The sequence below is a fragment of the Branchiostoma floridae genome, chromosome 19, assembly GCF_000003815.2.
Source record: "Branchiostoma floridae strain S238N-H82 chromosome 19, Bfl_VNyyK, whole genome shotgun sequence".
NCBI classification, from domain to species: Eukaryota; Metazoa; Chordata; class Leptocardii; order Amphioxiformes; family Branchiostomatidae; genus Branchiostoma; species Branchiostoma floridae.
In genome coordinates this window covers 14895825-14912189 of record NC_049997.1, presented here as the reverse complement: position 1 = coordinate 14912189, position 16365 = coordinate 14895825, and the positions used below count along the sequence as shown (strand labels likewise).

General features: G+C 41.6%; 1 protein-coding gene across 1 annotated transcript in view; it reads left to right on the top strand.

The window, feature by feature from the left end:
• Positions 1–16365, top strand: part of LOC118406731 (staphylococcal nuclease domain-containing protein 1-like) — a 169195-nt gene that overhangs the window by 7443 nt on the left and 145387 nt on the right. The window contains exons 8-17 of the mRNA XM_035807023.1: positions 1042–1148; positions 1348–1438; positions 1834–1925; positions 2533–2557; positions 7138–7227; positions 7500–7582; positions 8448–8558; positions 9672–9744; positions 10353–10494; positions 11066–11175. Of these exons, the coding sequence (XP_035662916.1) occupies positions 1042–1148; positions 1348–1438; positions 1834–1925; positions 2533–2557; positions 7138–7227; positions 7500–7582; positions 8448–8558; positions 9672–9744; positions 10353–10494; positions 11066–11175 (924 nt within the window). The remainder of the gene's footprint in view (positions 1–1041; positions 1149–1347; positions 1439–1833; positions 1926–2532; positions 2558–7137; positions 7228–7499; positions 7583–8447; positions 8559–9671; positions 9745–10352; positions 10495–11065; positions 11176–16365) is intronic.

Below are 16365 nucleotides of genomic sequence, written 5' to 3'. Positions count from 1 at the left end.
TTTTCGGTCAATCTCCGTCGACCTTCTCACTGCAGGAGATTTAAGGGTCATTCTGTGAACAAAGTCAACAGAAATTTAGAGGGGTAAGTCCTTATAGTTATATATAATGGTTTTATTTGGCAAGCATGTCATACGAATCGCAGCCTTGCGGCTGAATTGAGATAATGGCATTACATTCAGCACAGTTATCACTTCATACAATATAAACGATACAATTCCTAGCACATTAAGATAAGACGCAAGGTTTGAAATATCTATAAATGAATTACGCGATTAAAAACTAATATTGCACATTCAATCAGTTCAATTCAGTGTTGGAAGTAAAGTGTTATCATTTTCTATAATACCTTAAGTTTGTTTAATCTTGAATGATTCAACCCAAAAAGAGTAATCTCTTTTACCTGTTCTTTATTTTATGCCTGTTCTAACTTGCAATTTTGTACGACAAGCCCTGAAAGTGATGTTTTTTTTAATGCTTTAGTAGAGAAAATAAGTGTATGTTGAATCAATTCACTTTTAGTTTTGCCTTTTGTAATCTAATATAAATTCTGATTTTGAACAAGCATTGAATGTGATGTTTTGTTTTAATGCTTTTTTAGAGATGTTGGTTGAAATTATCCAGTTTTATATTCAACATTTTGTAATCTAATGTAAACTGTGATGTTGAAGTTAAGGAAATTGCAATCATATAGATTTAACAGGACAACACATAACATAATTTTACTATCTACTACAGACTGTACCTTCAAGCTTGGATGTCATCCATGAGATTAAGTCAGTGTGGCCTAATACTGTAAATGCATTCAAGTTCGTGGGGATTTAATTTCGTGGTAGCGGGGAAAAGGACTTTTCACAGTGGTTTTAAATTCGCGGCAGCATCATGCACTGTAGTCTCTTACTGCCATGAAAAAATGTTTGCGGTAGTTTTAAGTTTGCGGTAAAACGGCCACCGCAAAAACCGCGAACATTAAACCACCTCGAAAGTTTCTGCATTTACAGTACTAAAAACTTATCTATTTTTGAAATTATTTTTGTCCCCAGAATGGCAACATCACAGAGTTCCTGCTTCAGGAAGGGTTCGCTCGCTGTGTGGACTGGAGCATGGGTGTGGTCACCACAGGGGCGGAGAAACTGCGCTCTGCGGAGAAGTGAGCCTTCTGTACTCCACATACTAGTATTATGTTTCTGCTCACCTAAAACCAAACGTGCTGTTCAATTGAATGTCACCAGTTATATGCTGCTGTGGGTCTACATGGCAGGGTTTCCATACTGCTCTGTATCTGTATGTTTGATTGGTTTTATTCCTCAAGAAAGCTTACCGATTTTCTGTTTGTGTGCGTCTTGTAGAGCTGCCAAAGAGAAGCGGCTGCGTATCTGGAAGGACTACACACCCTCGCAGGCCTCCATTGCCATCACCGAGAAACAGTTCACTGGCAAGGTCAGACTTCACACTCTTTGATTGATGTAGGAGGGTGCTCACACTTAGAGGGACCCCAACTGAATAAAGAGACCTTCCTTTTCTTTCCACCAAGTTGAACGTTTCAGTGACTGACTGTCACCTTCCTCAGGGCAATTCTGACTGGTTCACATTGTACTGCAGCACTAAGTGTCGCTGCTTACACTAGATGCGGTCACAAACGTTAAGTAGTAGTTACATATGTACGGTGACTGCTTTTTCAGATTTTCTCAGTACAGTCCCAAATGTAAAGGGACCTCTACTCTTTTAAAAAATGTGGTGGGTTCTTTAATAGGCTTGTGGTATGGTTCTCGCAACAGACGGGACATTCAGCTGAAGACCAATCACACTTGTCATGCAAGTATTCCTGTATTTAGGTGATTGAGATCAACAATGCTGACCGCCTGGTAATCAAGACACCTGAAAACCAGATCAAGGAGGTGACTTTGTCCAGTATTCGCCCCCCAAGGTGAGTGTCATATCCAGTTGTTGCATTTGTATCTGTATCTATATAGCCGGTATAACCGCCCTTAGGCTTTATACCAGCTATAGGTATTGCAGCTTTGCAGGCACGCGGCGTGGCAGCAGCTGGTTATATTACACTGAACGAGCTGTCACACCTAACTGTGAGTAGGTCGTGACTGAGTAGGTCATGAGAGAAAATGCTGACATTCCCTTAATTAACCACATGCCCATTGTTTTGAGTGATTATCAGCATGTGCTATAACTTGGGAAAGCTTGACAAATTTGAATGTGTATTTTCCTTAAAAGTGTTAGCTCATATATTCTTACATGATCATGCAAAGACTAGTGAGTAACTGGTCAAAAACTAGATAGAAATGGGATAGAATTACTGACCATACTAACTATAGTAATATGGCCATTTTTATCCCTCATTCTGATTGGTCAATTTCCTGTGTATTGCTCCTTCTGATTGGGTCCAGTTTTTCAAAACTTTTTAAAACCTTTAAAGTCACTTGAGACCTGGCCTGGAATTCTCTGTGTTTCGGCGGCATAACCAACATGAAATGAATCCTTCTGATTGGCTATGATAATGATGATTGATGTATTTTCAGGATGACAGATGACGGAGGCCCTAAGGTGAGTTAACATGTTTTCTTGTTTCTCAGCACTCTTCCATTTATTTTTCCTTCCAAATCAGGCTTTTTTTTCTCCTTCTCCACGGAAACATAACATTCAAGTAGATGATGAATGGGAAAAATCTATTTTTCATTCGTTTTAATCAAAGTAATATTAGTCTAAGGTTCAACAATTACAAATGCTCTTTCCTATGCAACATAGATGTATGCATGCATGTTATAATCTGGTTCATTATTTGACCTGCACATGCACGAGGTCCAAGGTTGATGACCTCTGACCTATGAACAGTTTTGTCTATGGGTGCTTTGTTTGTGTCTAAGGGGTCTTCAACTTTGACATATTACCCACAATGCATCACACTGCACACTCATGCACAGTTCAAACTACATGTATGAACTAATGTTCAGAAAATAAATCATATACAAGTAAAATACTATGCATTTTACATAACTTATTACCTCTTGCACCCTATGATTCTGTCCTGTTAATTTCTTGCAATTATCTTCCATGCTTGCCATCTTTAGGACTGGGAGCAGGTATATACATTCGTACAATCATGTTTATGTGTCTTAGTACTTATCATAATAATTATACACTTATAATACCACACTCAACTGGTTCCCCTGTTGTTACTTTTGATAAACAGTCTCGAGAGTCCTGCATGTATTTAAAACACATACTAGTATTATCATCAGGGTTCTAGCCAGGATTTTATTTTAGCGTAGTGGGAATGGCATGGTAGCGAAGTGACTAATCAGGAGATTGGTGTGGAAGGGGGATCTTGGTCCTTCCATGGTGAGATTTGAAGATGTAGAGTTACATGTAAATGTTAGGATTTTTGGTTCAGTTTTGAGTGGCATATTATAATTTTTCATTGTTCAGACATTGATTAGTCATTGTTGAACAAGCAAATGACAGCAAAGCACCACTACACTAGTTATATTCGCCAGCGAATATTATGAGATTGCTTACTTGGGTCTGTATGTAGGTCAACAGCATATAAGTCGAGAAATTGTGGATGGAACTTTTTGATTTTTTGTAGGTGTGTAGCGGTTGTCGAAAGGCATGCCTAGTTTGAAAATGGTTTACCTGGCGTTTTCCTACGGTACAGCAGCGAGCTTTGTATTTTTTCGAGGTTTGTTTCGAGAAGCATAACTCAAAATGCAGCTGGGCGATTTCTACGATATTTGGCAGGTGTGTAGCGGTTGTGTAAAGGATTGTCATGTGCGAGAATGGTTTAGCTAGCTTTTACCTATGGTGCTGTATCGGGATTTGTATGTAATTGCGTTTGTCTGTTAACACGATAACTCGAGATGTTCTACATGGATGCTAATGATATTTTGTTGATAGGTAGGGGACACAGAAAGGAAGGTCAAGTTCGATAATGGGCCTCCTGGCGACTTGTTTTGGTACTGCAAGTGAGCGTCAAAGCTTGCGCCTAAATTTTCCAGAAGTGCCATGTTCATGATTTTTAAGTGGTGGATAGCTGTTGGGACTAGGAGTGAATGGTGTAATTTTGGGCCCCCTAGCAGCTTGTTTGGAACTGCAGTGGGTCTTATAGTTCGTAACTTTTAAGAAGGATAACTGCAGAGGGGATTGATGGATATTCTTTGCTCTTGGTAGGTAGGTACTTAGGGTGATTATCAACATAATGAGATGCTAATTATGTAAACCGCGATCTACTTAATATAATTACTTTAACTTATACTGGAGAAGAATATCCCTTACAAAAGTGTCACCCTAGCCTGATCTCCTTCCCCTAAAAGGGCCAGTCACAGCAAATTAACCCCCTGCCCTCAGCCTCCTGGCCTCAGCAGGGAGATGACCCCTCAACTCAAAGACAAATCAAAGGTGGAGCAGAACTAATCGCCATGGCAGACCGTGGCAGGGATGTCAGTTCCCAGTAATTGGAGATGCCTTGAATTTACAAGTTTGGATCTTTGGTAACCTATATGCTGTTCATAGAATTTAGTTTTGAATAGCTAATGGTGAGCATGACATAACTTTGAGACAATCAAATGTAAGGAACTTATTCCTATGTACTAAATAGAGGATTGCTTCTGTTACCAATCTAATCAGAGATGTGATTAACAGATTAGCCTGATGATGCACATGTCATTGACCTGTTAATTGTTTGCAGTGGAGAGAAGCATGAACAAGTGTCTTTAGGCTCCGAGGTTTATATTCAAACCAAGTAAGCTCATTAGAAGTCTCTCTGCTTGGAGCAAAATATATTTCTGGTGACATTATAATATGAGCCAGTGGTCAAGTGGCATTTTCAGTCAAGGCTGGGAAGATTAGCAGTGTTAATAGGCAATCAAACAGGCCTTCTTTCTTATCATTATTATCCATGCTATGATATTGGTAGCACATTTGTTGTTAGTAGCTTAAAGAGCATGACACTAGTACTTTTTTTAGAGTCCAAATACCCAGGTCTAACAGTCAGTCAGTCAATTAGTCGACATCGGACATCAACTCGGGAAGCTTGCTGGACCCTTATAACAGTGATCCATTCATTATACTCCAAAAAGGCTCTGAGTATCTAGAGATTATTTTGTGTTTGCGCATAGAGAAATGTCTCGGTACCAGAGTGATGCATGCTAGTTCTAACAGCTTGGCCAAGTTTTATAGCAGATGAGAGGAGTTACACAGAGAAATATCTGACCATCTATTACTTCAAGCCATACCAGAACTTCAAATGAAGAAGGTGAATCCTCGGGGGGGGGGGGGGGGGTCATATACCGCCATGGCTACTGTCCAACTTCTATGAAGAGCTTGCTCCTGTAATGTGCAATATCTACAATGCATGCTTACAACATTCCCTTACAATGGACAGAAGAACTGGTAGTGCCAGTACCGAAGGTGACCAGGCCCAAAGGTCTTGAAGATTTCAGGTGCATTTCCCTAACGAGCTATCTGGGTAAGGTGTACGAGGTGTTTCTCCGGGACTTATTGCTACAGGACACAAATCACCTGATTCATTACTCTCAGCATGGTTTCAGAAAGTCTCTGCACTCATCCAGACAACGCAATCCTGGTTTGATGCGGTTAACAGTTCTCCTAATGCAAGTGAGCATCACTTAGAACTAAATAGGTTGGTATCGTAGGGTAGAGTGACAGCAATTAGTTACTGTGCCTAGCAACCGCCGGGTCCTCTCAGTTCTGTGATATCCTTTGTCAGCTGGCCGAAGAAGGCTTGCACTGGGAGATCGAATAAACACGATATTTCGCTGTTACTCTGTTTTATATTTTTACAGCGCTTTTCTATAGTGTCATTTTTAATGACACAGTCTTGTGAAAACGTTTTTTTGCTATTGCTCTGTTTTATTAAGTTTTTACTGCGCTTTTCTATAACTTTGTCATTCTAAAGACACAGTCTTCTGAACACGTATTTTTGCTATTACTGTGTTTTATAAAGTTTTTACAGCGCTTTTCTATGTGTCATTCTAAAGACACATTTACTTAACAGACATACATGTATGGATATCTATAGGTATGAATAAGTCAACATATTGAGTATAGCATGTCCTTTACACTATTGGTTCTACAGTATAAGCATTTGTGGATATATTTTCCTATAACATAAACACACAGTACTGGTGCTGGTGTTCCTGCAATGAAACCCTCCCAGAGGGTCAGCCAGCCAGCAGACAGGCCGACCTGGGGTCACTGGTAGGGCTGGAGCAATTACTATGCCTGTCAATCAGCTATTTTGTCTTTGCGGGGCTATGGATGGGGGATCTGAGTAGCCTGGCGTGATAGCCAGCCAGGTAGACTGTGTAAAATACCTCTGACTTAACTCGCGATTGCAAAACTTTACTTACTATTTTCATGAGATGGACACAAACATTCACCAAGGTAGGGCCGTAACAATCCTTACGTATGACCCTTAGATAACCCTTAGATGACCTATTATCTAATACATAGGCCAGTCACTCAAAGTTTGTTCATTATTTCTTTTTTTACGAAAAAACTGCAATGTACATTTTGTAGAGTGATATCTTATCTAAAACTAAAGACCTAGCCTAACCTAGCCTAACTAAAGACCTTACATCCAGCTTTGCTATATTAACATCTCGTATTAAGCTGTATTTGGTGCTTAGCTGGCCCATTATAGCCATAATTACATACATTAATCATTGAGAAACAACGACCTTCGATAAAAAATGTTTATTTGGCGAATATGTGTGTTCGAGGAACTCTAGTTAAAAATTAGCGTAGTGGCCCTTATTTTAGCGTAGGGGTCACAAATTTTAGCGTAGGGGCCCACTACGCTAAAATGCACTAGCTAGAACCCTGATCATGGTTATCTTGTCAGTAGATAAATTTTGATAATAAATTATTGATATTTTTTTAGATTTAGGAAACTTTGTCATTTACATCCATTCTGACAACAATGGGTTGAGTGTTATCGCTCAAACATCTACATATATACAGGTCTTTTGTCTTTGAAAAAGTCTATATACAAAATGTATGGTTACCTGATATAAAGTACCTATAAAAAATTCGTCAGAAGTTATGCTGTAACAAACTGTAAAAAATCACTGACCAACATGTATGTCATGGTTCCATCCACACAGGACAACACAAAGCGTATACGACCACTGTATGACGTCCCGTACATGTTCGAGGCTCGCGAGTTTCTCAGGAAGAAACTCATTGGCAAAAAGGTAGGATCTTTCTCGTTAAGTTTTCTTTTAAACTTTGGAACTATCATGCTTTTTGTCTGTTCTAATCATCCCCCAGTCTGTTGATTTTAAAAACTCCACATATCTAAAAGTTTGAAGTTAGGTTTAGAATTATGTTGTGCACACCAAAATTCCTGAAAGTAGTGATATTATCTCATAATGATGGATTATTGTGTTGGGAAGAAGTAACCTTTCAAATAGGCAATCTGTTACTTTATAACTGGTATGTACTTCATGTATTTCTTTGTTTGCAGGTGAATGTGAGTGTTGACTACATCAGGCCAGGCAGTGACGGGTACCCAGAGAGAACATGTGCTACAGTCACTATTGGCGGCATGTAAGTACAAACAACTGCCGTTGGAATCCACCAGTATTATGTAACAATACTGTAACATTATGTCAAACCTGGGCCACGATAACGTTTGAGTTGGTTGATAATTTTCCATATCACACAGGCTTCTTAGTTGACTATCACACAGGCTTCCATCAAATTTAACGCACTCCATGCGCCCGCCGTTGCTATTTATGAAATCACAAGTGCAAACAGAGTTTTTTTGTTTGAATTTGATGAGATGAAGACCTATAACACAAAGGTCCTCTCCGGCCTTCTGTACTGTATGGAGACATGGACCTTTACCAAGTCACTAGCACAGAAGTTGGGCTTTCATACCCAGTGCTTTAAAGGATCGAAGGCATCCGCTGTCAAGACCTCACGACCAACGAAACAATTTAGCACCAATCAGTTCCAGAATTGCCAAACAAAGTATGACTTTCTTAGGACACACATCAAGAGCAGTTCCCACTCAGGACGTGATAAAACTGACAAATTCGGACCCTAACCCTGCTTGAAAACACCCAAGAGGCTGCCCAAGAGGGAGATGGGAAAACCAGATCTTCAACATACTCAAAGGGCTGGGGTCCCCAGAACCAGCTAGAGGGAGTACGCCCGGAACAGACCAACCTGGCACAAACTGCAGTTCCCGCTCAGGACGTGATAAAACTGACAACGTCAGACACCAACCCTGCTTGGAAACGCCCAAAAGGTCACCCAAGAGGGAGATGGGAGAGCTGGGGTTCTCCAGAGCCAACTGGAGAGAGTACGCCCAGGACAGACCAACCTGGCACGAACTGTCAATGTCTGTAGCTGCTATGCATCAGACTTTGATACCTGCTGATTAATTGCATTTGTTTGTCATTTACAGAAATGTAGCAGAAGCCCTTGTGAGCAAAGGCTTTGTGACTGTAGTGCGCTACAGGGCAGACGATGACCAGAGATCCGCACACTACGATGAACTCTTGGCAGCAGAAGCAAGGTATGTAACGCTAGTTCATCTTTATTCGCAGGGTAACCTATATCCGTTGTACCTCAAAACAGGATACTTTGGGATATCACATTGACAGACGATAGTTTCAAATTTGCATTTTTTTCAATTATGATGTAGTTTCAGACCACCGTCCATCGACTTGATATCCTGAAATACCCTGGTGTTAAATACAACGGATAAAGGTGAACTAGCGTTACAGTCAAAATTACCCAAGAGGACCACTCGGAGGACCAATAGAGCTGGTATATTGGGACAGGTGGTCACTAGATACAGGTGGTCACTAGATACAGGTGGTCACTGGATACAGGTGGTCACTAGATACAGCTGGTCACTAGATATAGGTGGTTACTAGATACAGGTGGTCACTGGATACAGGTGGTCACTAGATACAGGTGGTCACTAGATACAGGTGGTCACTAGATACAGGTGGTTACTAGATACAGATGGTCACTAGATACAGATGGTCACTAGATACAGATGGTCACTAGATACAGGTGGTCACTAGATACAGGTGGTCACTAGATACAGGTGGTCACTAGATACAGGTGGTCACTAGATACAGGTGGTCACTAGATACAGGTGGTCACTAGATACAGGTGGTCACTAGATACAGGTGGTCACTAGATACAGGTGGTCACTAGATACAGGTGGTCACTAGATACAGGTGGTCACTAGATACAGGTGGTCACTAGATACAGGTGGTCACTAGATACAGGTGGTCACTAGATAAAGGATTCTTAATGCTTGTGTTGGTGGGAAAAATTATCTAAGGGTAAGGGTAAGCTAACCTTCTAAAAGTGGTCACATTTGCCAGGTGTAGAAGTCACTAGACAGATTTGACTGAAGATGACAATGCACATTTTCATCTACAAACATCTGCTGTATCCTAATATGATACAGATAAGATTAGTAATAAAGTAGGCAGAACATGAATAATGTTTACCATCTGCTTCAGTGCTTGCACAGTTGTGTGGCTAAAGGTCTGCCATAAATGGGGATCAGTGCAGCCCTATACACCATATGGAGTGGATAGGATTTTGATAATCATATGATGATGATATCTAATACATGTACATGTAATAACGTTCCTTTGTTTCTCAGGGCTCAGAAGAACGCAAAGGGTCTTCATAGCAAGAAGGAAGTCCCCATCCACCGAGTAGCAGACCTCTCTGGGGTAAGCGCCTCCTTGCAGTTTCTTGTAAAAGAGCAGGTCCTTACAAAATCTTTACTGCAGGGCCTTAGTGTGATATTTTGATAAATTCCCAATGGAGATTTTCATGTCACCAATATTACAGTGGAAGCCAGTTAATTGCACAATGGATAATCGCACACTTCTGTTAATTGCACGAAATCCCCAAATCCCATGGTGGTGCAGCCCAGTTTGATAACTTCGCTTTGTTGCACCATTCGGATAATTGCACGAAATGCTCTGGCAAATGGGGTGTGCAATTAAGCGGCTTCTACTGTATTATATTTTCCATGGTAGGGAAAAACATTTTTTCTCTTGTCTTCTTCTTACTTCTTCTGTCAGGAGCCAATCAGAGCTTAGAACTGTGTTAGAATATTAGCTGTATATTGTAAATATGCACATTGTTTTTTTACTGGCAATACTATATAGGACAAGCCTAATGGCATAGTATTGTGTGTGAGCAGCTTGATAAAAGGCTATGGGGAAAACATTCAGTGAAAATGTACTTGTACTTTGTGGGATAGTTACTACTGAAGTTCTGATGAAGATTGCTAGGTGGCACACATGTACAAAGCTTGTGTCATTTCCCACAGGACACCAACAAGGCCAGGCAGTTCCTGCCATTCCTCCAGAGGGCCGGGCGCTCTGACGCCATCGTGGAGTTCACGGCGAGCGGATCACGTGTCCGCCTGTACCTGCCCAAGGAGACGTGCCTTATCACATTCCTGCTGGCCGGTACGCGCAATTCTGTCTTCCTGCGTGGAATGATGAAAACTGAATGTGGAAACAAATTTCCAGAAGTGTAGCTAAAGCCATTGTTGTATTAGCCTTGTTACCTCAACAAGGATCAATACATAGAATGAACTGATTAAGCTTTGGTCTAAAAGCTCCAGGTAGTAGACAATTTACACTTTTTGTATGCTAAAAGATTGTGTGGCCTAATTGGCAGTGCTTTAGGCTCAGGCCCAAGAGGTCCTGGGTTCGAAACCTGCCATGTCACTGATTTTGTGCCCTTGGGAAAGGCACCTCACACGACTTTCCTCACTTCACTCAGATGAAAGATAAATACCAAGCTTCGGCTAGTACCTTCCCTCTAATAGGATGTTAAATGGAGGTCCCATGTTTGGGGAGAGCCACCGCACTTATCGAAAAGAGTAGATGTCCTTCCTGGTGCGAGTGGATCTTACTTGCAATAAGGGTACCTTGTGTACGTGCCATAACGATCATCATCATGATCGTGGGCACTAACGGAAGAACTAAGCTACCCTAGCAGACAGAAGGTTAAGGTTGTGCCCCCCTCCCCCAGGTATCTCCTGCCCGAGGGTCCCACGCAGCTTGCCCAGCGGTACCACAGAGGGAGAGCCATTCGGAGAAGAAGCCTTGTCCTTCACCAAAGAACTCTGCATGCAAAGAGAGGTAAGTTTTTAAACAGAGCAGATACTCATGATTGAAAATATATGTACAGTATTAAGTAATGCCATTGATGATACATTGAAAGAAGTTCATTCAAGGTTCCAACTGCATATATGCAGCCTGGTGAATCTTGGGTAATATGTCAAAGTTGAAGGCCCCCGAGACATATACAAAACACATCTTGGCATGTATTGATGATGGATTAGTATTTACAAGTTAGGGTCCTCCACCTTTGACCTTGCTCATGTGCAGTTCATACTTTGAACTAGCTTATAGGCTATCAGAATGCATATTGTACATTTTGTACATCATTACATGTGCACATGCACACCAAATGTATTAATTAGGGGGATAGAGTTGCCATTGGTTACTTCTAAATAACTGGTCACCAATGGACCAAAGAGAAGGCTTGTGGTAGCAGTTGTTATTTTGTGTCAGTGTGACTTACATTGACAATGGCATTGGTTTGATGCAGTTCATCAGGATGTAGATAGATGGCGCTTTTGTAGCTGCAATTGCTTTATAATATGTATTTAGCCCTGAGCTGATTTATTGAGGTTTAATGTTGGGGAAGATACCAGAAAAGCTACTGTGTGCTTATTTGAGATAAACATCCCTCTCATTCCTTGGTTTTAACGCTTGAGCTTCTAGCTTCTAGATATCGTTCCTCTAGGGCCATGCTTCAAGGCTGTAATTGGTCTATTAAGCTGTAATAATCTAATTAGTTCTTTCTCGGAATTCTCTGTAATATCCTGTAATAAGAAAATTATGCCAAGCATAGCAAAGCATTCATAGACAACCTGCCTTACAGGTTGACTGTACATCTTTACATATATCAGGTTACAATAGAAAATACGAAAATGTCTTTAAGTTTTATTGTCAACAAACCCCAGTTGATGTTATAACTGCCGACATACCATTTATGACCCTTTTTTGAGGGAGGGGGGCATGTTTAGACGTTGTCAGAGTTAGAATCACTCCTATCATAGCACAAAGTCATGTTTTATGAAGTCAAAAGGTAGAGTGTTATTTATTGCGCTTGAGCATTTACAAGCTGTATATGGGGAGGGGGGCAACGTTCAGAGTAAGAATCGGTGCTAGCATATCACTCATTTTATGAAGTCAATGGAAGATGTTTATTTTCCGCACTTGACCATTTACAGTCTCTGGGGGAGGGGGGCAATGTTCTGATGTTTGCAGAGCTGTAGTTGGTGCTAACATAGCACACATTTTATGAAGTCAAAGGTAGAAGGTGTGCTTCCTGTTGTTCTTCATTTTAATGATGTCATCCAATTTTCTTAATGCTATATATCTCAATGCTAGGAGTGTGAAATCTGTTAACCAGAGTAGGAACAAGTTGGTACAGCTCACCAACCTGTTACACCTTAATGCTCCAGATCTTCTCGCAATCACTGAGACTTGGTTGACTTCTGATGTGCATGATTTAGAGGTTATTCCCCCTGAATTTGTGACCTATCGCAAGGATCGTCATGTTACTCATAATAATAAGTCTGGTGGGGGGATTCTACTCGCTGTTAAATCGTCAATATGTAGTAGTCGTAGACTTGACTTGGAGCCTCAGGATGAAATTCTTGTATGTGAAATCCGTCCTCCAGCTATGGGCAAAATTGCTGTTATTCTTTGCTACAGACCTCCCTCTGGTAACTTGTCATCTTTTACGCACAACCTGGGCTCGACTTTAGAGAGCGTGAACAAAGAGTATAACATGTGCTGTGTCCTCGGGGACTTCAATCTGCCTCGAATCGACTGGGCCAATTGCGTAGTGTTAAACGAGGGTAGGGAAGCTGACTTTTGCAACATGATTAATAACTACTTTTTAAAACAAATCAATCATGTTCCCTCAAACTCCACTCACAACCTGTTAGATCTTGTGTTTACGGACTTCCCTGAGAGGTTCTCTACGATCAGGGAACTTCCCGCTGACTTTGATACCGACCACACTGTTCTCGAGTTCTCTCTCCGCTGTCGTATCCAAACTAGGCAGGAGCTTCCTCGTCAAGTGTACAACTTTACACGAGCCGACTGGCTTGGTCTCAGTGCTCACCTAGAGTCACAGAGGCTATCAGAGTCAGCTACTCACCACCATGACATTGACTCTGCCTGGGAAGCATGGTCTTCAGCCGTTCAGTCGGCTGTTGACATGTTCGTGCCCAGTCGGAAGCTCAAGGTATCAACATCACCTCCTTGGATCGACGGCGAGGTACGCAACTTGCAGAACAAAAAGCGGACAGCGTGGAAAAGGGCGAAGCGTTCCGACTCCCCCTCTCACTGGGAGAAGTTCCGTAAACTAAGAAACAAACTGAAGAACTTGTTATCAGCTAAGTATAACAAATATCTTGTTAGCCTCTCTTCCACTTTACAGGAGTCGCCGAAGAGATTTTGGGCCTTTGTACGAGCTAAGTCAAAATCCAGGTCTCTTCCGACTGACGTTCATCTCAACGGCACGGTCGTTCAGTCTGCACCCGATAAGGCCAATTTGTTCAACGACTACTTTTTCTCCACCTTTTCTGCACCTGACCCTAATGTTATCAAGCCTGACATCGACGTGATAGTTGATGAAAGATTGTGTAATTTGCTACTTGCTGTAGAATCCGTGGAAAATGTGTTAGTTAATCTCAACACTAGCAAGGCTGTGGGTCCGGATAACATCTCTGCTCATGTTCTTAAGGGCTGTGCCAAGGTTCTTGCTCCTTCCTTGACCTTGCTGTTCAATAGATCACTATCCGCTGGTTGTGTACCGAGTAAATGGAAGGATGCAAACGTACTACCAGTGCATAAGAAGGGAGACAAAGAGAATGTGGCCAATTATAGGCCAGTATCTCTGTTATCCCTTGTAAGCAAGTTGATGGAGCGCTGTATGTACAATCAGTTGATTCCATTTTTGAGAGGGTCGCTTCACGAATTCCAACACGGGTTTATTGCCGGCCGTTCTACTACAACTCAACTAGTAGAAACCTACCATCAAGTAGGATCCATACTCGACAAGGGGGGGCAGGTAGATATGTTATTTCTGGATTTCGCGAAAGCGTTTGATTCAGTTTCCCACACTTTGCTAATCCACAAACTGCAGATGTTTGGTTTCGGTGGTAACCTCCTGGCGTGGTTTACCTCCTACCTAACCGATCGTCGACAGCGTGTGGTAGTGGAAGGTTGCCAGTCCAAATGGCTCCCGGTGACTTCAGGTGTTCCTCAGGGCTCCATTCTTGGGCCCTTTCTCTTCCTTCTGTTTATCAATGACTTACCTTGTGCAGCAACTCAATCTACTGTAGCACTCTTCGCTGACGACTCTAAATGTTTTAGGGAAGTCAGCAAGCTAAATGACTGTGTTAAGCTGCAAAATGACATCACTGCCATGTACAACTGGAGTCTTAGTTGGAAGATGTCTTTTCATCCTTCCAAGTGTAAACTTATCCGTTTAACTCGCTCTAAGAGTCCTATTGTGTACTCTTATCACATGTCTGGTACTACAATAACATCTGTAGACAGTATGCCTGACCTTGGGGTCATTGTCCAGTCGGACCTTCAGTGGAACAGACACATCTTAAAGATGGTAGCCAGGGCCAATTCTATGACTGGTTTCATCAAAAGAACAATCGGGTTCAACTCTAGCACTGATGTACGCAAGGCACTTTACACCACACTGGTGAGAAGCATCTTAGAATACTGCTCACCTTTGTGGTCCCCTCAGTCCCGCAAACTCATGTCCCTTGTAGAAGGGGTGCAACGGCGGGCGACTAAATTCATTCTAGGAGCCCACTCGAACACCCTGACCTACAAGGAACGTCTCTCCACCCTTGGTCTGTTGCCTCTTACGCACAGGCGCGAAGTATGCGACGTCATGGTGTATATCAAGTCTAAACCAATTGTTCACAAGTATGTATCCTTCCCTTCCAGACCCTCTAGATATCTCAGATCTCACATGCTTACCCCCATTAGAGTAAGGACATCAGCCTTCAGCTCTTCTTACATACCAAGGCTGGTCACCATCTGGAATCAGCTGAGTCCTGTCCTCCGTAATATTGGGGTTCAAGCCACTGAAAAGTCTAACATCTTGACATTCAAGCGATCGCTTGTGAGAGCCACGTTTGTGAGATTTGACTCCCAGTTCAATATCGACGTTCCCTGCTCTTGGTCCACATCTTGTGGGTGTGCCTCTTGCACTGCTTTAAGGCTACATTAGTATTGTAATTAGCTTTTTACTCTGTATATAATGATATTTGATAATTTTGTATATAATCAATTCTGTGTATAATTGTTTCCGAATTGTATATTCATGTCTACTGACTTTTGATGTCTAATGTTTATTGTTTGATTTTGGTTTCGTATTGTTTTCTATTATCATTTCAGGTTTGGGAGGACAACTTGTAAAGGTGTTGATACACCTGTTTTGTCCTCCCTTCCACTTGTTTTTGCATGTGGTAAATTCAAATAAAGAAATAAAGAAGTTATTTACAGCACTGGACCATTTAATGATGATCTCTCTCTGTGTGGGGAGGGGGGCAATGTTTCAACGTTATCAGAGTAAGAGTCAGGAATCATTTATAATTTATCACGTCATAAAATTTGGTATATTACATCATGTAGCTACAACGCTGAAAAATCTTTGCCATACAATATGAATCTTTTTAAATATACTCATTTCGCTGTGGGGCGTCTAACTTGAAAGGATGTTTTCTTGCACCGTATTGCTTCGGGAATGTGATTAAAAACCGCGAAGTAAATCTGATTTTTTACGAGGACTCATGTCAGAGGTATTCGGAATATTTTACGGTTCAATTTACGGGTTTGCGGCGCTCATATGCCGTAGCAGCTGTAAACAACATCAGCGTGGAAATGAGGATGTTGACCTTACAGATGAGTGATAATGCGGTGTGTTACTTCTCGTAAAAACTTTTTTGTTGGGACTTTTACTGGTGTAGTGGCCTAGGGGGAGGAGGGTTCGAACCTTGCATTCAGAAGGTTGGTGTTGAAACCAGCTATAAGCCAAAGGAGTACTAACGGTGTAGTGAATCATCTTTCCTGTGTTGAGTTATGCAGTCTTGGCAGAATGGTGCGTATACTGTAAATGCATTTAAGTTTACAGGGATTTAATTTCGCGATAGCGGGAAAATGACTTTTTGCGGTGGTTTTAAGTTTGCGGTAGCACCATGCACTCACTGTAGTCTCTTACTG